This window comes from Chiroxiphia lanceolata, chromosome 15 (assembly GCF_009829145.1).
Source record: "Chiroxiphia lanceolata isolate bChiLan1 chromosome 15, bChiLan1.pri, whole genome shotgun sequence".
In the NCBI taxonomy this organism is placed as follows: Eukaryota; Metazoa; Chordata; class Aves; order Passeriformes; family Pipridae; genus Chiroxiphia; species Chiroxiphia lanceolata.
Window position 1 is genome coordinate 9,292,400 of NC_045651.1, and position 25,996 is coordinate 9,318,395.

General features: G+C 49.7%; 1 protein-coding gene across 1 annotated transcript in view; it reads left to right on the plus strand.

Annotated features, from left to right (window-relative positions):
• The window catches only part of SH3PXD2B (SH3 and PX domains 2B), a 69,078-nt gene that overhangs the window by 22,312 nt on the left and 20,770 nt on the right, over window positions 1-25,996 (plus strand). The window contains exons 3-5 of the mRNA XM_032703279.1: window positions 7,262-7,337; window positions 15,113-15,189; window positions 19,330-19,421. Coding sequence (XP_032559170.1) covers window positions 7,262-7,337; window positions 15,113-15,189; window positions 19,330-19,421 — 245 coding nt within the window. The remainder of the gene's footprint in view (window positions 1-7,261; window positions 7,338-15,112; window positions 15,190-19,329; window positions 19,422-25,996) is intronic.

The following is a 25,996-nucleotide window of genomic DNA, read 5'->3' on the forward strand; positions in this document are numbered from 1 at the left end:
GGAAAACCTTGGCATTGCTTGATCCTGGTTAGATCCTAAAAAGGCAGGTGCAGTTCCAGGTAGGCAGTTTGGGCTGAATTTTGTGTGAACTCTGCATTCTGGTGTTTAAATGCACAGAAAGCAGCAGGGTTGCTGCACTTTGCCTGCTGCTGGGGTTCCTCCACGGTGCCTCTGTGTTTGCTGGCTCCGGGCCCTGGCAGAGGGCGAATATCCCGAGTTAGGATGGCATTTCCCCTGGAGTTGTGTTGCATGTGCTTTATGCAGTCCCGAGGGCTCCCCACGGGGCTCCCCATTCCCCAGCTGCTTGGCACTGCTCAACCCTCCCTGGTAAGTGCATTAACTCCTCTGTAAGCCGTGGGGGCCGGTCTCCTCCACCAGACAGCACTTAAGCGTCTGGGTTTGCAATAAGTGGAGTTTCTTGGTGAGCTCTGGCCTTCTGGTAGGGACTATCTGAACCCAGAAGTGCTCCCAGTCCTGTCCTGCTGTCATGTGGGTGGTGGCAGTGCCCAGCTCCTGCCCCAGCACTTCCCCACAGAGGGAATGCACTATTTGCAGAGGCTTCCTGCCCAAGCTAGAGTTCTTGGGCATTTCTGAGCTTGGCGTCTTTCAATCCCACCCTTTCTGGAAATGAAGGAATACAAGGATGGGTGGTGCAGGTGTGGTGGGGATGCTGGTGGGTTCACACAGGAGCTGGACTGATCTGTGAGGCTCCAGGGCTCCAGAGCTCCATCAGCTCCATCAGCTCCTGTCTCTGCTAGGCAGAGAGTTTTATTGTCAGCTGGGAGAGGGCACAAATGATCATGGTCATGCTGAGGACTAAGGTGTATCTCTCTTCATATGGAGACCCTGGTTTTGACCAGTTATGCCTCAGGGAGCTGCAGGGCCTCTTTTTCCACTTGTGTAATTGTCCCAGCTGCTGTGGAGCTGCTCTTGATAACACCACCATGAGCCCAAGTGGAACGAAATCCTCCCTTATGTGGAGACAAAAACTCTCCATATTGGCTTTTCTGCTGACTGTGCTCATTTGGAAAACGGGGTTTGTGTTTAGGGAAGGAACAGCAGGGAAAATAGAGGGTTAGCAAGAAGTCTTATGCAAGAAGAGGGTCACGAGGCTGGTGTTACTGACCAACAGTGCTCTCCCAAGGGGCTGGCCTGCAGTTTCGCAGCCCTACCTGTAGCTCAGATGCTGCCTCCTCCTTTGTCTCATCATGTTTGGGCCTGCCACAGATTGAAGACTTTGCATTAATTTCAGAGAAGGAATGTGCACCTCTCTGCTTCTCCTCATCTTGAGTGGGGAAGGTTTTTGTGAAGGGAGGGGTCAAACAGAAATCAGATCATGAGCTATTTGGGGGAGGAGCTGGGGCAGGTCGTCCTGAGGTTCTGGCAAGTGTGCAGCTCAGAGTGGGGTGCTATGTGCATGGAGCTGCTCTGTGACCCATTGCTGAAACGCTTGACTGGGGGTTGGCAGTTGGTGTGAAGCACCATGTCAGGTGTGATACTAACTCTGGTTGGAGTATGTGAGCACAGCCCTGCCCCTGCTCCTCCCCAGCTGCTCAACACGTGAAATAGGGCAAATGTGTTGGTTTTTCTCCACTGTTGTTTCCATTTCCACAACAGAAACTAAATCTTATGACTTCCTGCTCTTCCAAGCATGTCTTCTTTGGGATGCTAGAGAGGAGGATGTGGGTGAACACAGATTGCCTGTGCAGCCTTCCCTGCAGCAATGACAGCGCCGGCGACAGTTATGGTGGTGGTTCTGTGGTCTTTGGCACTGGGCTGTGCCAGCTCTTCCCTGCTCTTTCCAGAGGTACTTCCTGTGTGACACAGCCCCAGCTGTGCTGGAGGGATGTTCCCATGGATGGGATGGGGAAGAGGAAGTGGCGCAGACCGGCATCACCCCCGGGTATTCCTGCTCTGTTCCCAAGCACGTCTCCCGGCAGGAGTCACTTCCCACAGCTGGGTCAATGTGGTGAATCATGGATGCAGGGTTGGTGCTTTGGGGGTGTTAATGCTCTGTTGCTGGTGCCCACATGGAGTGCTGCCACTTTCTGTGCTCATCTCTGCAGCCTGGGACCTGCCTACCCAAGTGCCATCTAGAGGCTGCAATGACCAGGAATTAAGTGGAAAATGGATTAGTAAAGTACTGTAACAAGAATGGTGACTTCCAGGACTTGGTACCAATGGACTGAATGGAAAAAGCGATATATTTTAAACACCCAAAAAGCAGGCAGAGGGATCAGCAGCTCTGTGAGGGGGCTGTGTAAATGGAGATCACTCAGCACTCTTCTCCAAATCTGAGGTATTCTTTTTTTGAAACTAAGCTCTCTCCTTAGTCTCTCCCAGATATGTTATTTAGAGACTTACAAAAGGAGGGAAAGCAGACAGGAGTTGTTTGGGCCTTCCAAAAATCATAGAATCATAAAATCACAGAATGATTTGGATTGGAAGGGACTTTAAAGATCATCTCATTCCACCACCCTGCCATGGGCAGGGACACCTTCCAGTAGATCACATTGCTCAGCACCCCATCCTGCTCATGGCACAGGGCTGGAATGAGATGATCTTTAAGGTCCCTTCCAACCCAAACCATTCTATGATTCTATGAAATACTGGGTGCTCAGGATGGAGACATATCCTGCCCTGGGCAGTGGAAGCTTTTTGCCCAGTTGCTTTTGGAGGACCAATTGCACTTGGACCAAACCTGGGCATGCAAAGCTGCCACATCCTCCGAGCCCCCACGTGCAGGGAAACCCACATTCCTGAGTTTGATCCATGTGGTTATGGGCCAGCACCTGCTGGGGTAACACAGACCTGGCTGTGGCTTGGTCCTGAGGGTACCTGGGGGGCAGCATGAGCACAGAGCTCCATGCTGGCCCAGCCCTGTGCCCGCTGCTCCCTGTGCCAGGGAGCTCTTCAGAGGCACCAGTGTCTGTCTAATGCTTCCTGTGATTTAATAGAAAATTTCTCTTGCAGTGGCAGCTGCTGCCAATTTGTGTGGCCCTTTTTTTCTCTGACCTCAGTTAATTCTCTTTTTGTCTATTGCTGAGCGATGCTTAAAGTTTTCCATCAGGTTTTCACAATCCAGGCTCTGTGATGCCATTTCCTAGTGCTGAGGAGGCCAGCTTTGCCTCTGCCTGGTAATGTGTAAAATGCACTTGAACTTGTCACACTGCTTGGTTGTTCTACCCTTCAGCTCTCTGTGAACACCCAACTCTCCTTGGCCATGGAATGGGTGTTATGTGGTGCTGCAACCCTGGAGCCCTTCCCCAGGACTGACCTGAGCTCTGCTTGGGAGCTGAGCTTGCTCTGTGTTAGTCCTTCTGTCTTCTGGGTGGTTGTATTTTTCACCCCCTTTTTTTTCCACGGGCAGTCCTTAAAGATGCAGGGAAGGTGCCTCTCATAGGATTGCAAAAGACTAAACATCAGTAGCCTGTGAGCTGCTGCCAGATGTCATTCTCTTCCCCAGACTATCTCCTTGGCAGAGATTTCCCAAACCAGTTGATTCCAGGGCTCAAGAGCGCTTTGATCTGCAGGAACACGTTTACAAAGTCTCTGCTTCTCAGCATGCAACTGTGTCCTTCATCAGTCCCGTGGGGATGGGTGCTCCCATCATGGCAGGCGATTGCTGGACCTGTGTCCCTTTCCCACTGCATCTGAGGATCAGTGAGGTGCTGTCCTTTGGTGAATCACATTTGGAGGAGGACTCTTCTTCCTGTAAGAAGAGACCTGGCTAATGGCCAGCTGAGCACGTGGAAGTCAGGGTGAGCAGTGCATGGGAATGTCCTCATCTGAAGTTCACCACCACAGGGACGTTGGGACACATGGTGTGCCTGGCTGCCTGTGGCATTCCCCAGCTCACGAGGGAAGGGGCCGATGGGGAGTTTGGGGGTGTGGGATGAGAGCAGGCTTGGCTCAGACTCATCTTTTCCCCATGGCAGGCTGCTGCCTTCTCTCAGCAGGGATGCTGTTGCTCTCACAAAGAGTCTCTTGTGATTCTGCCACCTCACTCAAGCAGACTATGAAGCTTTTTGTTGAACTCTTTTTAATTTTTTTTTCCCTTCGGGTGATGTCAAAAGCTGGCTTCTCTACTCTGGATAACAGGCATGTCTGCTGGAGGCATGAATTAGGTCAGCTCTCACTTGCTAGACCACAAAGGGGAATGTGGTTTTACGCTGAACCTCTGTCAAGCAGGCAGAGCAAATCCCGGAATCACAGGATGGGTCAGGTTGGAAGGGACCACAGAGGCTCATCTGGTCCCACCCTCCTGCTCAAGCAGGGTCGTCCCAGAGCACATGGCACAGGACTGTGTCCAGATGGTTCTGGAATATCCCCAGTGAGGGAGACTCCACACCCTCTCTGGACAATCTGTTCCAGTGCTCGGTCATTGCACAGTAAAGAAGCTCTTCCTCATGTTCATATGGAACTTCCTGGGCATCAGTTCCTGCCCATTGCCTCTTGTCTTAATAAAAAATCCTCTTGATAAAAGGGGGGAACTTCCTTCACTCCATGCCTGCGGCTGTGGCTCATGGCCTGGCTCTGACATCAGCTCCTGGAGTAGTGCAAGAGTGGAAGAGTTTGTTCTCCTTGCCTGGATATTTCATCACCCCCCCAGCCTGTGGCGGTATAACTTGTTTAGGGATGTGAGCCACCATACCCTGCAGAAGCTGGCACAGACTGGCTTCCTCTTCCACAGCCCTGGTACGTGCCACACAAGCCCTGATGGTCAGTGATGGAGAACCTGGGCTTTGGAGCAGCTTTGCAAAAGCAAATCCTCCAGTCCCCCTGCTGCCCAGGACTTGCTGCAAGAGTAATTCTGTGCCCTTCTGGTTCGTTGTTCTTGGGAGAATCAGGACCTCTGTGTTCACCATTTTACCCTGACATTTTACTTTAAACCAGATTTAAATGAAAATCTTTTTTTTTTTTTTCCTGTCGCCTCTATATTTTAGAGGGAAAACTCTTGCACTGTATTGTGGAAAGCAGAGAAGAAGCAAAGTGATGACATACCTTATTACCTACTGGCACTTGACTTGAGGTTGTGTTTTTTTGGCAGCAATTTCTCCAAGGTTATTCCAGCTGGGAAATGATATGGCCTGCTAGCAGGCTGTTAGACCTGGGGCCCTGCTCCTTCAGCAGACATATCTCTGGGTTTATGCCATCTGCATGGCGTAGCCCTCTGGCACTGCACCATCAGCTCTGATTTGGGCAAAGCCCTCTGCTTCCCGGGAATACTGCTGAGCATGTACATTCCCCTCTCCCTGGGATCCCCTGCAGCCTGCAGCACTCTTAATTGATTCAATTAGGATATTATCTTACGAGTTTCCTGTTGATGAAGGAGCTGTCTGCCAACATGTTGGCTGTTGACACAAAGCTGCTTTTCAAAGGCTCCCCATCCCCAGCGGTGTTATCGCCTGCCCTGTTAATGGACAGCTCGGGATGGGGACAGTGGGCTCTCACGGTGTTCACAGACCTCCGGCTCACTCCAGACACACTCACTGCCCAGACATTCCTGGGTTAATAAGAAAAACAGCTAATTGATAAGATAAATTGGTAGTGGAGATAAATGTGGATAAACATGGGCTATCCGGACGTTCTGTTGTGGGGAGCCTGGCTGTGTACTGGATATATCACTTGGACTTCCCTGCCCCAGTCCTGGATCTGGGAGCCACAGTCTGGCAGCCTGTGATCCCCCTCCCTGTAGCCAAGGGATCATTGAAGAGTGTGATATAACAGCTTCCCACGTAATAAAAGGACACCAAAATGCTTTAAACTAACATCCACTCCAATCTTTTTTTGCTATTTACTTGTCTGCCACAAATATTTAAAAATAGTCTTGGAAGGGTAGAAACAATGGAATTATTGTTTGAGGTTCTTTCCCTTTAATTTTTCTTCCCAGCCTGGCTGAGTGCATTGTTGAGAACAAGACTTGGCCTCTCTGTGCTCTCCTGTGCTCTGCAGGGAAAGCACTGCTCTAGAGGGCTGTGTGTCTGTCTGCCTCTTGTCTGCCCATCTCCCCAGGATCTTGCATGTGCTGTAGTCCCCATCCTGCAAAGTCAACAGGAGTAAGACAGGCCAGAAAACACACAGGGGACCTCAAAACCTGGAGATCTGCCAGCTTTCTGGAGACTTTCCTTGTCTCTGGGGCATCTCTCAGGTCTGGAGCTGATATTTTCTGGTCGCAGTTTCGTGCTTTTGTGTGTGTGTGTAGCACTACAGAAGAACCATCAGCCACAGGCTGTGTTTCTGCAGATGTGTGCTCCTGTGTCTGCTATGCCAAACTGCCAGCAGTGCTTACAGCCAGTGCTGAGCTTGTTTTCTTTGGAGTGAGTGTTTTAGCTGTCCTTCCCACAGGCTCATGCGTAGGAAAACTGGTGAACTAGTATTTACTGCTGCCTCCTCCAGAGCTGCGTGATGTGGCAGCCAGGCTGTGTGGGATCCATGGGACTGAGTCCCTGCCTTGCCACTTCCCCACCTTCTCCTCTTTCTGTACGTGCTGAAGGGTTCTCCAGACACCTCACAACCTCTTTTCCTCCCTCCAGCAAGAGAAGAGAGAGAGCTTGTGGCTGACAGGCATAATGGTGCCAACCCACACAGGCCCTGGTGTGGGCTCTGGTCTGGCTGGGGTGCTACTGGTGGCACTGGGCTGGGCTGGAGCAGGATGGGGGGGGCTGCAATGAGAGGGTCCCCACGCTGAGCAGCTGCTGCAAGAGGCACTTTCAGTCAAGTAAAAGGAAATGGAGATGATCTTCAGGGCTGAAGTTCTGGATGGGTTTGGTGGGATCACATGGTTGGGAACAGATCTGGCCAGAGGGTCAGCCCAGGCACGTGCTAATGGGAGAAAACACAGCTTGCACCGTTCGTGCCTTGGAGGCTCAGAGTGCTCCTGGGGCGAGAGATCCTCAGTTCAAACAGAGGCGGGGAAAGCTTCCAGTGACTCAGGGATTGCGTTGCTTAACAGCATTCACATGTGCAACTTGTTTTCCTCACCCTTCGCCTGTCACAAGCTTTCCCAAGCTCTTCCCCCCAGGCAGAGCAGAGCCAGAGGCACCTCTCCACCATAACGCAGCACAGGTGTTTTGTGGGGTATCAGGGATGTGGCGTCCTCCTGTATTTTCATGGACTGATGGAAGAGCAGGTGATCTTGGCTTGCCAGGGAGGCTGGGGCAGGAGCGCTGCCCTGGGAGCCTGCAGTGCCTGGGGGAGGCAGGTCCTCCTCGGGCTCATTTGTGGCTGCTGGTAACCTGTCTTTCATTTCCTTTTCTAGATGCAAATGCTGGACAAGTTTCCGATGGAAGGAGGGCAGAAGGACCCCAAGCAAAGGATCATCCCCTTTCTGCCAGGTAGGAGAGTGGTTTTGCTCCAGCAAAAACCATGTTGTTTTTGGCATGGCAGGAGCTTTTTCCCATGGCAGGAACCATCTGAGCAATAGCAAGTTCTTGGCCTGCACTGTGTCCATTAAAACATCTGTATTAAACCCCTCAATATTTCTCTTTCCCTCCAGAAGTCACTAGTGGAAGACCTCAACTAAGCAACCCCCCTAGCACAGCTTCTACCACGGCACAGGGCTGAGGATGGTGTGAGGCTCCCCAGGAACTGCTCATACGCTGTTTTTCCTGTCCAGTGCAACTCAAAGAGCCATCCAGAGAGAAGGAAATAACAATGGAATTCAGGCCAATTGACAGCCTTGGCTTCCTCCTGTGATGTTTGGGGCTGATTGCTCAAAGACAGGATTTCTGTGGCATGACGTGTGCCCTGTCAGCCCAACGTGCAGCTGAGCAGATGCAATGGGCCGTGGCACTTTGTGGTGTGTGGGATTGCTGGTGGCTGCTGCTATGGGGAATAAAAGGAACCCTAATATGCCTTGTGAAAATAACCAGCCTGAGGGGAGTTTTTCATGCACCCATAGCTAATGGCTTTGACCACAGAGTTGTCTTACCCCTACCCCCAAGTAGCTAATGAGCATATTTAGAAATGTCACAGTGCCATAATCACTTCCAGTGACTGTCAGGTCTGTTTAGTGCAACCCTTTGTGCTGTACTTTGCCTCTTGGCTCTTCTAGAAATGTAAAGGCATTTGTGAGCTTTGCTTTTCTCTGACTGGTGTAAAGAAAATAATTTACACCCCTTTTTAAATAAGAGAATCTTGTCTGGGTTTCCCATAGAAGAGTTTCTGATTCTAGCTTGTTGTGGCATTGTAACATCAGCAAAAGCAAAGCACACCTGATGTGAATACAACAGAAAAGCCCTTGCTGTACAAGTACTCTTGCCAGCAAGGGAAAATGGAAGCCAAATTGGCAAAGGGCATAACTTGGAAAAATTGGATATATGCTTTGGCTGTGCTGCACTTGAAGAAAATTCCCACCAAAATGCTGCTATTTTCAGAAGGCCATGGCTTGGGAAGCCTGGTCGGAGCAGTGCTCCTTGCAGCACACTCGTCAATTCCTGTTTCTCCTTCTTGGTGTTGAAATAGTTTCCCTTTGCTAGGAAACATGTCACTGGGATTTCCACTGGAGGAAAAAGGGGGTTGAAGTTACTGGAAAAGAAAGCCTGGCTCTTGTGTAAGCAAGGAGTTTTGGGGAGGTAGGATGACCTTCTTCTAGAGAAGCACGTGCATTTGTGTGTGTCCTCTGCAGAGATATTTGCCCTTTTGCTTTTGTTCCCTTTCTGCAACAGGCTTAAATAATATCATTTCAGAGGGAGTCACATGTTGACTTGGAAAACTGCTAGTCCATGCTTCTCCCAGAAATATTTCTTGGCATTTCATTTTTGCTGTGGCTTGTGATGGCTCGGGAGACTATTGATGCCTGACAGCTGGTACCTGCAGCTTTACCACAAGTGCTTTGAGATGCCAGCACAGGATAAAGGGTGGTGTGGTGAGAAGATTCCAGCATGGGATGCTGTCCCACCTCCAAGTAGGAGGTGGCCACTGCAAATCTTGCACCTTGCCTGTCCTCATGGGACAACTTCAGAAGTCCTCTTGCTTGAGGGAAGTTATGGTATTAGAAGTGGGAATTATGTCACCTTTGCCCTCCTGCCTTTGCTGCTCATTATGGAGTGATCAGGAGCTGGTGGCTTTTCCTGGAGCAGGACAGTGAGCCTTAACCTCCCTAGCGAGATAGCCTGCAAGCTCTATCTGCTTATGAAAGAGGACTTTACTTGGGAGTAAGGCCCTTTTAATAGTTGCTGGATATGTCAGAGCGTTTCCTCTACCGAGCAGCTCTTTGCCTTCCCAGTTTGGGATGACAAGTTTTGCTACTTACAGCTGAACCCAAACTTCATCTCTCTCAGCCTAGAGGTGCTGTCCAGGTAAGCTCAGTGCCAACAGCCTGGGTCTGTTTCTCTGCAAAACGTGGTTCTAGTGTGCTTAGACTTGCTGGGGTTTGATTGTGTTCAGCCTCTGTTAGTACTGTAGTTTGCTCCCAGTCCCATTTTGAGCAACATTTTTAGCATCTGAATTTCATTACCAGGGGAGATTTAGCTCCAGTGGTTTACTGCAAGTACGCTGCTTTCTGAGAAGTCTGTTATAGAGCAGCATTAGACATTGTGGCCACTGCAGTTCTCAAAAATGTCTCCTGTGACCCTGTGCCTCTAGAACAGCTCTGGCTTTCTTAGGAAACCCTGAAGCCCCCCAAACCCAGGGTCACCACCACAACCTGACAAGGTGCCATCTGGGTTTGTCTGTCAGGCTGGTTTCCTGGAACGGGAAGAGTGTTCCATGATTACTCCATAGTTACAACACCCAGCCCACAGGAACTCTGTTTGCTTTGTGTTACTTCATTTTGTTAATGCCTGCTTTGAGGGTTCAACTTATGGGAAATTTCTACAGACTTTGGTCTTTTGAAGTAGATCTTTGATAGTATTCAGAAGAGGCTTTTGTAAGTGCAAGTCCTTCAGCCCACTCAGGTCTTCTGAAGTGGAGTCATAAAGGTGGGTCCTCTGAAGTGGAGTAGATCAATTACACTTGAAGTTTGGGGCCAGGGCTTGTCCCTTGCTGGGTGGGGGCACCACACTCATCCCGTAGCTCAGCTTGGTGGGATCTGGTATTGCCTGGTGGGATGTTGCAGTGCTCCTGCACTGTGCCTGAAAAGCTCTGCTGCCACAAAGGGGAATTTGAAGTGGACTCTTGGATCCTTCAGCTGGCTCTGAGCCACTGGCACAGCCTGCTCAGCTTCGTGTGGTGCTGGGATGGCTCCTTGGAACAGCTCTGGCAGCACCCAGCCCTTGCATGGCATCGACTCTGCTCCCTGGAGCAGAGTTGGGAACAGCTGGTGGAAGAGCAGAGACCTGTCACTGCCCAGCTGGGGAATGTCCTCGCCCGCAGGAGTCCACACCAAGGGTTACACACTTGTTGGCTGGGAGATGACGGTATGGAGACCCCAGGAAAGAATGAACTAAGAAAACAAATGAGCTCAGTTGGGCCTGCTGTGTAAGGGCCGTGCCAGATCTTTCAGGAAACAGCTTTTATAAGGAGAGTGGAGGCTTCCAAACTCTGTACAGCCCCACTGGCCTGGAGCAGATCCTGGCCAGTCTGATTCACTGGAAACGTGAGCCTCGGCAAGGAGGGGTTGCCTGAGGCTGAGCTAACCTTGGCTGTAAAATTGCTTTTTAGGAAGCTTTAGCTACAGACAATAGTGAACTCCCAAGAAGGGAGGAAGAGAAAGGGGGGTTTGGTGAGATCATTTTAGAAAGCAGAATTATGCCTCCTTTCTGCTCCTTTCCCAGCCCACCAGCCTGCTCGATATGGGCATCAGTGCCACCCAAAAACTTTGGGGCTTTTTTCCCAGAACAACTGTGGGGATGCTCATAGCTCCCCACAAAGGCCCTGTGAGGGAGGCGGAGGACAGCTCATCTGTTTTCTAGCTGTGGTGCCTGACTTGCCCCAATCCTGTTCCATCTTCATCTGAGCTGGAGATGGCATCCTAATTGCTACTTTCTGCTCTAGTAAGATGGGCATCTCTCCTGTAGCATGGTTGGGTGGACAGCCCCAGGCTGTCTTGCAACCCCTGTGCAGGACTTGGCCAAACAGATGTAAGGGTAGGACTCCTGGAAACACTGCCTGATCCCCCATCCCAGGAATAGCCCACGTAGCTGGCTGCTTCATGGGCTGGGATTAATTATGTGTACATTTGGGGCTGCCTTTTTTTGAAGTGAGTTTGGAACCTGTGCCAGGGAAAATCTGGATGTGATTTGAAAGGTGCAGAGAAGTGAATTCTTTCCGAGGCAGTGGGGCGGGGACAGAGAGGGGGGGAGTCCTTCGGGGTAAAGCAAGAGGCACAGCTGGTTTTCCACTCTTGAAATATCTGGCTGGGTTCACAGCCATGGTGGGCAGGGTGATGTGTTTCAGGTTCTCTGCCCCTCCAGCTTGCTGGAGATCCAGTAACAGCCTTTGGCTCAAGAGAGGTCTCCACCATTTTCCGTGTTGAAGTCCCTCTGCCTTGTGTTTTTTGGCTCCTTGCTCCCCAGTATAACTTCAGCTCTTCATGAAGAATTCCCACAGGAGGGAATAATTTGCAGAGCCCTGTTTCCCTGTTTGTTTGTTTGGAGAGATTAACCCCTCCTGTGGCCTGCCTGCTCTCACACTGCTGGAGACACAAATTCCTTATCAGTCCTTTCCTCAGGCTTTCCTGGCACTTTTCAGTCCTGATGAAGGGCTGGGGCAGCAGGGGCCACACTACATTTCTTTACAGCCCCCTCCCCCCCCTTCAGAGCTGCTTCAGCACCATTTGCTCTGATTAGCCATAGAGGAGTTTGGTTCCTCCGGTCCTGGGAGAATGGAACCTTTCTGGCACCAGAGGAGTTTTCACGGTGACAGAATATTTCTAGCGGAGCGTCTCTTTTTCTTTGTAGGTATAAACAGGTTTTTAAGATCCAGCAAAAGCAGGCATAATGTCCTGGAGTCTGGGTGTTTGCACAGGGAGATGTGCCAGGGCAGCCATTCTGTATTAGTGCCTTATCTCAGTCCTCTGTTTCCAAAATCAACTTGCTTGACACATTCCCAGGTGATAAATGTTCAGTCCACTCACAGCTTTGTTTGTGTGTATAAAGGACAGCGTATTTTACCACACTTCCTTTGCAATGACTTTCTTGTGTTAGCAGGGGTGGAGGAGACTCGCTGCTCTGATTGCTCATGCATAACATTATGTATGTAAAAAAAAAAATCTAATCATCTCTGAGTCCTGGATTTGTGACAAGAGTGAGAAGCTGGTGAAGTGCAGTCTGCAGCAGCACTGACCTTTCAGGCTGATGGAAAGCTCCACTATCAGCAGGATGTGCAGAGTTGCCTCCCCTCACATGTCTTCCCCTTGGTATTCCTCGTGCTGATGTTGAGGTGGAGGCAGGAGCACTGCTGGGAGGCTGTTAGGAGGAAAGTGAGTCTCTGAGGATGTTAGAAACATGGAATGACAGAATGATTTGGGTTGGAAGGGACCTTAAAGATCATCTCATTCCAACCTCTTGCCATGGTCAGGGACACTTTCCATTAGACCATGTTGCTCAGAGCTCCATCCAGCCTGGCCTTGAACACTTCCAGGGATGGGGCAGCCACAGCTACTTCTGGAGCTACAGCGCTAAGTGTTGCAGAGACCAGATGAATAATGCAATGTGTTTCTCTTGTATTATATAGTCCTTGGCTATGTGAAAAGCCATGGTGGACAGCACTATTATTCTCATTTTTAGGTATGGTCTAAGGAAAACATGCCCAGGAAAATGTTGCATCTCACTGACCCAGCAAGTTGCCCATCTTTCCCTTCCAGGAGGGAAGTGGTTTCCTGTGCTCTCTTGCCTTTCAAGTTGAGGATTTATACAGCTGTATTTGGCAGCATTGAAGGGTCTGCAATTATGTTAATTAGGCATTTTGATTAAAATCAGCTTTTTGTTAGAAAATAAACTTCCTTGTTGAAAAATACTAGACTGAGAGCAAATGAAGAGAGGAGCTGGATTTCCTGCTGGTTCATATGCTCCATGCCTGGGCTAATTTAAGACCACTTCAGTTGTGGTGATGTATTTATTCCCCAAACCTATATTATTTTTATTATTATTATTCACTAGCATATGTTTGTTAAACATTTAAATATTCCCACACCCAGAACTTATTATTTCAGACATTTATAACATACCCACCCATCAGTGATTTCATTTTGGCAGACATAAAACCAAAACATCTATTCCTTACTACTGCCAACAGAACTAGTGTGATCCATTCATCTTTTTTAAAATCATCATTCAGATAGAATCCTCTGCAGCAAATATGCTGTGATTGCTGATGGAAAGAGAAAACTGTTGATCATTTGCTTGTCTGATGGAAAATAATTGCTAAGGGCAATGAATGGAGCTCTGATCTGGTTGTTGTTCCCAGTCTTTCCAGACAAATTCTGTGTTCCCAGGTTATTCATTCTCAAAATCTAAAAGACAGATTGAATAGGGGGGTGATTTTTTTCACTGTATCATAAGAACTGCCAGACTTGGCTCTCGCAGGCTTTGAGAAGGAATGCACTTCAGAGCAGAGCATTTCCCACCATGAACTCAGCCCCTCGCTGTCAGCAGGACATAAATGAGGAGCAATCCTTCTGGTATGAGTTGGTCTGACCCCATGCCTGTCACTGGAGGGCAAGGATAGACCTAGCACTGAGTAGGTTTGCTGTGTGCTCCCTTGGACAGTCCAGTTTCAAAGGCATTCTGCATTAACTGAACCTAGCAGGAGACTTGGCTCCTCCGTAAAGTTCTTGTTCGCTTTTCTTTGCCAGCTGAAGTTGGGTTGGCTTAGTTCATCTCTGCTTAAAAAATGCACTGGCAGGCTGCACAAGTCATGCGTGGTTCAGATCCTGGCCAAGTCAGGGAGAAGCAGAGGAGGGTCACCCAGCCTTGGATTTAAAATTGCGATAAGCACGTGGCCATTTTCCCATGTCCTGTTCTTGGGTAGCTTGGTAAGATCCAGCTTCTGGCTTGAGCAATGCCACAGCTCTTGTGAAGACTCGCAGTAAGGGCTGAAGCCATGGTGTGACTCTCCAGAGTGCTTTTCCCTGTTCTCATGTTGCTTGCACAGAGGGTGTGCTGGTATTTGGTTATGATGGGAGTTTGGGTTCTGGTTTGCCCCTTGGTGGCCTCTTTGATACGTGAAGGAGTTGCATGGATGGGCACGTTACTTTCCCTGCATTCAGGGGTGGGATTGGAAACCCAAGCAGGGACAAAAAGACATGACAGTTTCCTGTGATATAGGAGAACTGTCAGGAAGAACTTGAGGGAACTCCATTACCACCCACCTCCCCAAAAAAGTTTTCCAGGTGATTGTGTTGCAAAGCAGTGCCAGTTCCTGGTGCTCTGGGAAGTGGTCTGAAATCCTACCACATACCAAGCCTTTTGATCACGAGTCTCTACGTGTATCTGTTTCACTGTCTGCTAATGGCTTTTGTCTCCTTAAATGCCTGAGAAGCTGTTCCCTCTGAGAGCAGCTTGAAGCATTTAGGACTCATTAGACTTCAAAGGAAAGAGGCCCGTACCACAAGCCAGAGGGGAGGAAACAGAGTGGCAAGAGGATCCCATTAATGGAGAACAAAAATAAACCCCAGACAGGAAGGAAAATTCTATAGGTCTGACTCAGAGCTGCAGTCCCGACACAGTGGCTTTGACGACCAGTTTGTCACAGGAGTGACACAGAGAGAAACCCTCTGGTTTGGCTGCTGCCCACACTAGACCTGGATGCCCTGAGCAAGCTGGGAGCCTTCAGCAAGGGTCCCACCTGCACTGGCAGCTGCAGGGATGTCATTTGCCAGGAATATTGTCCTCCCAGGACTTGCACGCCAGCAAGCTGTGAGGTATCAGGCATGTGCTTGGATGGGGGCTGCTCCTCCATCATCACCACACTGGCAAGAGACCATGGGGATGCAGTTTGCTGGTAATTGTTTCCTCCTCTCTCTCCTTGAACATGCTTGCCACTTTAAATGTGCTTTATTCTGATAAGGTGTTTAATCTATGGAAGGGAATAGGCTTTTTTTTTTGAGGTACGATGCTTTTGTCAAGAAGAGGACACGCAGGAAATAGGTCCTGACAGAGTGATTCAAGAAAGTTGTGTGTAGGTGTTGTGCTGACCTGCTCTTCTCTCTCCATCTCTCCTGTTTCAGGGAAGATCCTCTTCCGCCGGAGTCACATCCGCGATGTTGCAGTCAAGCGCCTGATACCTATTGATGAATATTGCAAGGTAAGGGCAGGTTTCTTATATCCACCAAAGATGAACCCAACCTGATCGAGCTCGATCCTGATTGACTGATACTATATAATGGTGTACCAGTGCTGGGAGAACAGGGAGTGTGGGTTATCCACTGCTATCAAACCCTTCCTTTGATGAAAACCCACATGAAAACATTCACTTTTCACTCCTCATGAAATGCAGAGGGCTTGGAGACCTGGGCTTGCACATGCTGCTGGGCTTTCCTTTTCTCTTCTCCTTTCCTAAGATGTGTTGGTATTTGTCTGGTATAAACCAGAACCAGCTTTCCAGATGGGCTGGAAAGGACCTGGCTGTGTCCTGTCTGGTACAGGCGGTTTGGAGCGAAATTCTTGTGCACAGGACTAAGCTTGTAGGACTCAGTTCCTCAGGGAGCCTTTCCCATCTGTTGGGAACATACCTCCTGTTTAATGTAGAAGACAGCACTTTCTTGGTGGGATGGTTCCAAACTGGGATGTAAACTCCTGTTACTGGTTACATAAACCAGTTATTTACGCAGGAGTGAGATGAGTTGTACCTGAAGAAAATTATTGGAAGCCAACAGAGATAAGGCTGAGACAATTTGTTCCGTACTCTCAAAGAATATAAAACTGGACTTAAATTTAAGAGAAATTATGATTTTAGGGCATTTTTTTTGGTGGGGGGAAACAAAATACCAAAGTCCATAAAAAATTATTTTCCCACAAATAAAGTATGCCAGATCTCATCATGCCAAAGAAGGACATTAGTACTTGCAGCAGCTATGAAATGGCCTGAAGGTAGGACTGGTACCTCCAAAATCCAGTCTGAATGCTGTTGAAAACATATACAAAGACTGCAAAACTCAAGGGAGGAGATGAGGAAATGGTGAAATATCCATTCCATTCCTTAGGCACAGGAAGTGTGGAAGTGACTGTGGCCTGGGACTTTGCATGGTGGCAGAGGCTGTGGGTTTTGGGACTTGGCCAGACCTATGGAAGGGATGTCGTGACTGGAATAACAAGTACAAGGAAAAAGGTGAATTAGTAAATACATCTTGACAGCTCTGCAGTGGGGCTGCAGATGAAAAAACACTGCGGGCCAGGAGAGCAGGTGAGAGCAGAGTGATGGAGATGTAGTACAAGGTGTGTTGGAGCTGTCGGGGGGGAAGCTGATGGTGCAAGTAACTGCTTGATTCCATCCAGGCATGATCAGCCCCTTGTCTTGTGAGTCACTGAAATGTGTCAGCTGCACAGAGACGCACACAACCGTAAATTTAATTTTTGGGAAGAAAAAGTCCCTAAGTGATAAGATGCTGCTGCTGACTCTTTCAGAACGATGCCATTAATGGCATAAAATATAATGAATCCATTTGACTTAACAACTGGAACATAATGGCCGATGTTATATGACCCACTTAGGGAGCTGTGCTCTCCTCCTCCCGTTAATGCATTACCAAGGAATACTGTGCTCGCCGTGGCCTTCCAGTTGCTGCTGCTTAACCGTAAAGCAGCTGAGCTGAGGGTGGGTGTGGGACCAAGCAAAGGCTGCAGAGATGCAGAATGAGCAAGGAATTATCAGGAGCAGGGAGATGTCCCTGCTTGGGCACATCATGCTGCAGATGGCAGGGGCAGTGTCCCACTCCCTTGCTGCCATGTCTGTCATTGGAGGTGGATGTTGCTCTTGCTTGCAGGGTGGTGGCACAGAACAGAAATACAAAATGTCTCCTCCAGCTTTAGCCCTGCTGAGGGAGAGTTGAGGCTCAGGTGCATATGTTGAGAATGTGTTCCCACAGAAAAAATTTTTGCTTTATTGCCATCTGGTACCAGGGAAGTAGAGTGTCTTTGTTCTCTGGGAGAGCCCTGGACAGGTGGGTGAAATCTGGGGTAGAAGCAGGGAAAAGGAGCAAGGGAGAGAACCATTGATTCCCAAGGCAGTGTTTTTGCTGGAAGGCTCTGTTTCAGGTCCCACCATACTAAAAGTTGTGCAATTTAAGATAAGGTGCAGGAAAAGCAGCAAAAGAATCAGAGCAACTGGTAAGAGCAATCATTTGCTAAATGAGACTTCAAACAACCACAGGAATAACAAGGAGGGGGACTGGGGGTCTGTCCCATTTCTCCAGTTTGTTCTCTTTGTGTTCTACATCTATTGGTCTTTTTCCTGGTGTGGGAACTGCCTTCCTTCTGTCTCAGGGATTTTGAGAAAGTGTTATTGGAGAGTTGAGGAAGGAGCTGCAATGCTGTGATGCTCTACCCCAAAGAGATGGGGTGGACCAGTAAAAATATCACTGCCAGAGAATAATCTTTTCTCACTCCCTGGAAAATGGATTTCAATGCAACAAATATTTTCTGTCTTTGGTCAATAGCCTCTCTCCTCAGGCTTGCAGGCAACAGTGTGGGTGAGGTGACTTGCTGTGCCTCCAACACCATGGATTGAAGCCATGTTCTGATGGCCCTCCATAGTTCACTCCTTTGGGTGGCAGAGCCAGAGGTGGGACAAACATCATGCTATTTGTGCCACTGATTTAGTGGCCGTAGCTGCTGTAGACCATGGCCAGCTGGATTGCAGGGTGGCCTGCTTGACTCAGCCACCACTGTACCAGCAGAGTCAGCTCTAGGTGGGCTTCCTTCAGAATGTCCTGGGAAACGAGCTGTGGGTCTTGTCTTTCCTCCTTCCAGCACAAGGTGTTTTCTGTGATCATCCCCTGCTTTCAGAGGACATGGAGCCTTCTCTAGGCCACAAAATCGGAGTGATTTTGGCATGGGAGAATTGCATACATGGGATGCTGGAACTGGGGAGTGGTACCATGTGGGAATGGCGAGTGATACCACATGGGAATGGCATCCATGCAAAACTTGATCTTTGAATAGCCCTTCCCTGGATCCAAAAGCCGTGGAGTGAGTAGTTTTCTCTCTCTTGTCTCTCACATGATCTTGTTCGCATCTGGCCCATGATTAGTGGTCTGACTGTCTGCTGTGCTGGCAGTGAGTGACTGTCTGCTGAATGGCTGGAAGGGCTTTTAGGGGCCAGCAGTTAGGTCAATATGTAGCCACATCTGATCTGTGTGGTAACCTTGGGGCTTTGCAGATGTGGCTTCGTCTCCAAGGCAGCAATGAGTGGAGGTTTGGTTGCCCACACTGCTGTCACGAGACTGCTGTGACAGCACGTAGAGGGGAGTGGGAATTATACAGAAAATGGGTTAAACATCTGCTCCAGTTTGGGCTGCAGCACTGCTCCCTGATTTCAAATGGTCCCTATTTTAATTGCATCGGGTTCTTTTACTTATTGCAGTTGCCATTATCTGTGACTCCATTCCCTTGCACGAGCAGAGGGCGGGCAGGGCTCTCTGCCAGGCAGCTGCTGTCCTGCAAAGCCCTCATTGCAGCCCACGGTGGAAAGGACCTGCAAGAGCTCTTGCCAAGGCAAATATTGCTGCCCCAGCCTCTGCCCCCAGCCCCCCCAGCCAGACATACTTTCATTCTGCAAGTCCCACTGTTGAATCTTTTTTGCAACAGGCTTCCTCAGAGGGAAAGGAGAAAAGTAGAGGCAGTTTATATCTCCTACCATTCCACAGCAGCATAGTGGCCTTCCAGCCCTTGCCCTGATGAGCTGGTGTCCGTGCCTTTGCCTCCTGTTACTTCTCTCCCTTCCTCTTCCCAAGCTGCCATTGCCCAGCGGAGCATTTTTGGGATGTGCTGGTCAGGGCTGATGGCACTGGGAGTTTACCACATGTAAACTGCCCAGCCTTTCCCAAGGATAACGGCTCCATGTCCCCAGCATGGCTGGGAAACTGAGCTCTGCCACAGTCAGAAGGCTGGATGCCAGGATGGACATCCCTGTGGCTCTTACCCTGCAAGGGAACATCTGCCCAAAAGGCTGGAGCTGGGCTAGGCAGGGCCTGAGCAGTCTCTGCGTATTCTCTTTTAGTCTTACATGTGGTGAGTGTAACTGGGGGCTCCCTGGGTCTTGCTCCACTTTGGTGTGTGTTTGCTGTAGCTCTCCCCAGCCTGGCTCTGTGCTCCTGTGTGCAGGAACCATGTGGGTGCCAAGCTGGATGCCATGTCCCAGGCCCCTCTGCTCCGAGGGCCTGTCCTCACCCAGCCTCTTGCACTGCCTTGATGCTTCCCATCAGTGTTGTCTCTGTTTCCTCCTCAGGCTCTGATCCAGCTGCCTCCCTACATCTCCCAGTGTGAGGAGGTTCTCCAGTTCTTTGAGACACGACCTGATGACTTGACACCCCCCAAAGAGTAAGTTGGTTGGGCAGCTGCTACCTCTGGGATGGTGAGGAAACACAAACTGCCTTGAACTTGTTGATATCCGTGAGTCTGATGTTCATTAGTGGTTCCCCCACAAGTTACAGATCTGGGATTAGGAGACTTTCTTGGAGAGGGAGCATGGGCTGTGCAGCTCAAGGTGGACACCTCTGGCCAGTCAGACAACTCCTGTCTTAGCCTTCTCCAGTGGGGAAGTGGAAACACTTCTCTGGGACCCTATGAAGTGCTGGTCTCCTCCTGAATCACTTCCTACCTGCAAATACCAGTTTCAGAAACATGGTCAATCTGAAAAGCCTCTTTTCACATGGTTACTAAGAACCTTTGCCTCGTTTGAAGGGCTCTTTCCCTTAGCCATGTCCATGAGCCCCATCCATATCGGCGCTCCAGAGCCTTTCCATGCAAACCGAGGAACATTTGCAGGGAATTTTGCGTCCCTTACGCAACTCTGTGTGGTTATAAGTCTTGTGACTATGAGCTGCTTTGGCCAGGAGCCACCCATCTCTTACTAATCACAAGCAGCATAAATCTGAGCAGCCGCCTCCATCTCCTGCTATGCTGCTCTCTTTTTATGCTGCATGTGACACGGTGCATGGCTCTACCAGGGCTTGAGCAATGGAGGAGGCCTGATTGATTGTGAGAGAAAAGGCAGTAAATTGATTTGACAGCACTCTGTATTGGAAGGGTGTGGAGGTAGATAAAGGCATTTTGTTTTTGTCTTCTGAGAAGCGACTGAGCCTGTCAGGTCTCCAGCTAAGTATCATGCTTGTGTGGACTGTATCTTCTCTCTGGGTTTTTGATTATTTTTGTTCCTTCTCACAATTCCCCCTTCCCCCACCCCTACTTTCCTCCTTTGGCTCCTGTTACTATTCGCCTGGCCTGTCATCATTCCTGCTGCAGCTCGTGGTCACTGATGAGATTGGTCTGAGGGCCCCAGAGCCCATTAACTAATTGCTTGCTGTCAGCTGACGCCGTCATCCATCCTGCCCAGCCATTGCTGACCACTTAACCTTCCACCCCATTGGTCATCCCTCAGGGAAGGCATCACCTCAGGGACAAGCGAGAGACACAGGAGAAAGATGAGCTTGCCAAGGACATGGAGGGGAGGGTATCATGGGGGTTAACAGCCCCTGGGGCTGTTTTGGGATGTGGGGTGCTGCCTGTACATGGGTCTTTGAGCCCTGAGTGAGGATGGTGAGCTGCTTTGCAATAAGAGTCAGCTTTGGAGCCTACCTGTAGCTGAGGCACCTTCATCCATAGTGGAATGAAGGGCTGCTTCAGTTTTGCACCCACTTTCCTCACCTTTATTTTCTCTAATAGGCTGAGCCAGAAACCAGGCAGGGTGTGGGCTGTGGCCAGAACAAGGAGCACATTCCAATGTGGAGGGAGATGTATGGGTGCTGAGCAGCAGCCCCAGAGTGGTGCAGCTATGTGCCTGGCTGTGTTTGAAGCTGTAGCTTCCAGCCCTCTGTCCTTGCAGCAACCAGTGCCATGTCCCTCATCACCTCCCTGGTTTGGGTCTGAGAAACAAGGGGAGCCAGATGCACCAGCCCAAAACCAAATCCCGAGCATGTGCTTGTGTTGTGGGATCCATCCTCAGGGACATCCCACAGCATCCTGCAGCAACACTTGGCAGCTCCTGGGTGCAGAACTACTCTGTGTTGTGTGAGTGTTTGGCCTTTGCAGTTCTGGGTGGGCGAGCAGGTGGTGCACCACTGAATCCAGTGGTGGTCATGCTCCCTCCTGCTGCCTGCTCCTCTCCAGGGAGGAGATGCTGCCTCCCCCTTGCCTGCTCCTCTCCAGGGAGGGCAGGCAAGCTTGCAGCACACAGAAGGACTTACTGGGTGGCTCTTTTCCGTCTGCCTCCAGCAGCAAAACGCTACAGCATCTCAAGGACAACTCTATTGTGTTCCCCATCCCATTCTGAATGCCAGAGGGGTATTTATTAGCTACAATACAAAATGCTAATTAATAAAAGTCCTTGACTCTCTCTCCTCTGGAGAGATTGGTGGGAGCCTGTTCCTGAGCCCCTGAGTGCTGGCAGGTCGCCAGGTTACCAATAACGAGATGGGAGCTGTGATAGACGGCTGGGCTGGATCAGACGTGATGGCGTGTCTGGGGTTTGGCCGGATGTCATCATTCATCCAGCAGATAAATACTTTTCTCCGGGAATTTGAAAGGGAGCCAGGCCATGAACAGAGTGGGAAAAAAAAAAAAAAAAAAAGGGAAGATTTTTATGTTGGGTGGTTGAAAGGCGGGAATGAGAAAGGGATAAAAAGGACTGGTCAGCACGCTCGGTGCCAAGCCAAGCAGCCACTCTCAGGGCTCTCAAGGCTCCATGGTTGGGAGCCTTCCTGCTCTCTGTCCTCTCCCTTGGCTTCCCTGGTTGACACCTCTGGTCCCAGCATGCCCACAAGAGTGGCAGCTGGTGGCACTGAAGGGGATGTGCCTTTGAGTGCTGATGGATGTGCCTTTGAATGCTGTTTTGTCTGGAATGCAGGTGAGGGTCCCCCTAACTTGCATCACCCCAGGATGTCAAACCCCTTTCAAGGGCCACAGTTGGCTGCAGTCTGTGGAGCTCTGATTAAGCTGCAAAGGGTGAATTTAGTCCTTGGAGCTGGCAGTCTGGGAAAGGAAAGAGGAGGTTGGACAGCCCATGCATTTGTCTCCAGGCCCCTGTGGTGTCTGCTTTCCCCAGCACTGGAGCTCTCTCTGGGCCAGGGCTCTCTGCTTTCTTGCAGTGCAGCTCCCTTCAGTGTCCCTGTGCTGGTGTTGGGAGCACCAACACAAACAGGTCACTGCTGGATCCCATCCCTGTAAGCTGAGTTCCTCAACCCTTCTCAATCTCTTGCCTGCTCTGCAAGCTCCAGCCTGTCCTGTGGAGAGGGAAAGGGTCAAATACTGACTTTGTGCCTCCTTCTTCCACCGTCACTTCCAGTTGTGTGGGACATCACAGCCAAAAGTGGAGTTGAGACAGGAGTCTCCAGCAGTTGGAGGGTGGAAGAGGGAGGTGAAGCCCTTCCTCTATCCCCTCTTTCCTCATCCCCAACTTTCCTGTGTATTCCTGCCCGGACAGACCACTTCAAACAGGAAAGCAGACGGAGATTGCAGTTTTTCCACTGGCAGTGACAACTGGTGGCTTTTGTGATGTGGATCCCTGTCCAGCAAGCTCTGGACTGGGATAACTCAACAGCTTCTGCCCAGTGGTTTGTCAGAGTGAGGCTGAATTTGGAGGAAATTTGGAAGAGCTGACTCTACTGAGCAATGCAAAGGGGGCAGGGGAAGAAGGAGAAGAGAAATGGTTATGGAAAAAGAAATCTCCAGAAAGTTGCAGTCTGGGGGGATGTGGGATTTTTCTTCTCAGTGTTGGATGGAAGCCCTATATTTTCAAAGAAGAGGAGTCATCAGATTCCTGCTCCCCACATATTTCAACAGGTCTGACCAGCAGCAGGATGTCCGGCTGTTGAGGTGGAAAGTTGCTGTGCACACCCCCCTTACCTCCCACCCACCCTTTTTCAATTTGAAGCTGTTTTTAACCGCAGCAGAGAGTTTCTGGAATAAGGCTGGGGAAGTCTGAATGGCTGGGCACGAAGCCACTGCTGAGTCAAGGCATTCAGCTGCTCACTCTCCTCGCCAGCTGAATTTCGGCTCTGCAACATGAGGGAGCCCAGGTTAACTCTGTAGTAAACAATACAATAGTAGTTATTAATAAGTTATTAATATTCCTGAGTAGTTATTTAACCATTCCCCACAGTTACAAGTGGGATTTGGTGGGGAAAGAGCTGTCGTGGTGCTGCTTCCCAGAGGCTGGTGACAGGAGAAACCTCTTCAATTTAAAGCATCTTTCATTGTTTTCTTTTGGGTAGTTGAGCAGCCCATCAGATATAAGACACTTAAAGTTACTGGTTTGAACCTTTTGGATTGTGAACCCTTTTTTTTTTTTTTCCAGTAGGGGCACAGGCACAGCTTTTAAAAACTATTTTCTTCTTTCTGTATGCCTGGGTACCCTCTGAGCTCACATCCACAACTCTCCTTCCTGCTCTTTCTGCCAAACAGCCCGTGACTGGAGGGAGAGGATTTTGGGGCGTTTCAAGGGCAGTTCAGCTCTGCTGTTGTGTATTTTCTTTGCTGGGGTGGAGGACCAAGTGCAGAGGGAGTAACCCTGCTCCTCCCTGCCAAGGAAAGCATCCCTGGAGGGAGCAGGGGATGGGCAGGACCCAGGGTTCAGCTGAATCCCAGCTGCTGCTGAATCAGCAAAGGGTTCTCAGTGCCGGGGGCTGCCTGTGCCATCCGGGCTGGAAGGTGCCTGGAAATGAGGTGAGAGCTGACCAGATGAGGAAAGGGTGTGCTGCTAATGAGGTTATTCCTGCAGCAGCCCCACTTACTCTGTCAGTAACCCCTCGAAGCCCTGGTGCTGTGCAGTGATGTGGGGGTGGCACTGGCAGTCACAGTAGTAGATTGCTTCCCACATGGAGACTGACAGGGAATCTGGGCAGGCACCAGCCCCAATAAATCAAGGAAGGGAGAACTGGGCTAAAATGAGTCTCGAGCCTGATGTGATCTGACTGGGCCAACTTGTCTCTCGTAGGGGGAAGGACTTTGATCTGTTGGAGCTAGTCCAGAGGAAACCACCAAGATGTGTAGAGGGATGGAGCACCTCTCCTATGAGGAAAGGCTGAGAGAATTGTGTTTGTTCAGCCTGGAAAAGAGAAGCTTTAGGCTGACCTAATTATGGCCTCCCAGTACCTGGAGGGAGCCTACAGGAAAGATGGAGAGAGACTATTTACGAGGGCCTGGAGTGACAGGACAAGAGGGAATGGCTTCAAACTGACAGAGAGTAGGTTTAGATTGGATATTAGGAAGAAGTTTTTTCCTTTGAGGGTGGTGAGGCACTGGCCCAGGTTGCCCAGAGAAGCTGTGGCTGCCCCATCCCTGGAAGTGTTCAAGGCCAGGTTGGATGGGGCTTGTAGCAATCTGGTCTAGTGGAAGGTGTCCCTGCCCATGGCAGAGGGTTGGAATGAGATGATCCTTAAGGTCCCTTCCAATCCAAACCATTTTGTGATTCTGTGAAAGGTCCTGCTTAGGACCATGGTACTGGCAGCCATTGTGGGTAAAAGATTTGTGTTTGGTCCAAAGTGTCAGAAGAGGATGATTGACAGAAGCATATTTCCATCATTAAAATGAGGAGAAAATCTGTTCCTTTCCCTTGTTTCCATAAATTGGAAGTGCAGACTTGCAGCCAGTATCTTCCATAGGCAAATCTCTCTTCTTCCTGCTTCCCTGTAGCTTCTTGTGTGCTTACCTTTCCTTGTAGTTGAGCTGTGCCAGGAGTGAAAGTTTTCCTTGTCACCTTTGTGTGGTGTTTGGGGAGTAATAGGGGCATGAACTAGAAAAAGGGGAGGCTCAGGTCCCTACTCCAGGATGGAGTGGCTGCCCCATGGAGGAAGCCATTCCAGGAGCTTTTGCTGGTCAACTAGAGATCCATGCATTGATGGCTTTTGGTTTGGATACTTGCTGGCTTGTGGCTTTTGGGTTGTGCCCTGCTATCCAGACAAATTACAGCTTGTGTACTGAACTGTTTGTTTCACAGTTCTCCTAATGCCTACGTGCAGATTCACCAGGATCTCAGATCCAAAATAGCCATCTCCTTCCTTTTCTGCTGAGAACTATCGTTCCTAGATGGCAACACAAAAAATACCAGAGAGGTTGAATCCATTCTGCAAAAATACACTTTGTGCCAGTTGCATGGGCAGAGCACTTGGTTTTCTGTGCTAACAGAGCAGGTTTCTGAGCCTGAGGGCTCAGCTTGGCTGATTCTCCAGTGGTTAAACACAGGGGCAGCCCTGGCACTGGTGTGTGGGGACAGGGGCTCCATTCAGAGCTCACTGGAGCATTTGCTAAACATCAGTTCTCCCAAACAAGAGCTCTGTTGTACCCCCATTTCTCAGTCTCTCTTGCCTGCATAAATTTTTCTAATATCTCCAAGCTTGCTGAATACTTAGAAGAAGAACTACCTCCTGATAGCTATTTTGGTGACCTTACTGTATTCCAGAAGGAATTTTTTTTTTACTAAGAGAGGGGTTTTTTTTATGCGGGAGATGTTTTCTGGGAATGTTGACCTCAGATCCGTCTCATCTTGATGTGGCTCCTGTGTGGTTTTGCAGCAGCTGGAGTTATTTTCCTTCTGTTAGCGTTCCACTGTCCTTCACCTATTCCATGAGCTCACTGAGGCCAGGGCTGTGGGGCAGCAGGGATGGTGCTGAGGTCCCTGAGCCACATGTTGGGGCACCTTCCTCCCATGAGTCCCACTGCAAGGTAGGCTTTTCTACATGGCAACCTCAGGGCCACCTCCCTGCAGCTCAGGGCCCTGCCTGGCCTAGCAGCCACCAAACATGCCTTAGGAAAGAGTTTAAAGCCAAGCAAGCCTGTAACAACTCTTCTTCATCACTGTTCTAGCCTTTAGGATTTATCTGGTTTTATAATTAATGACTTAATTAACATTTCTTGCCTGAATTATGACCCTGTAAGACCATGCAGACTTTCAGTGTCCC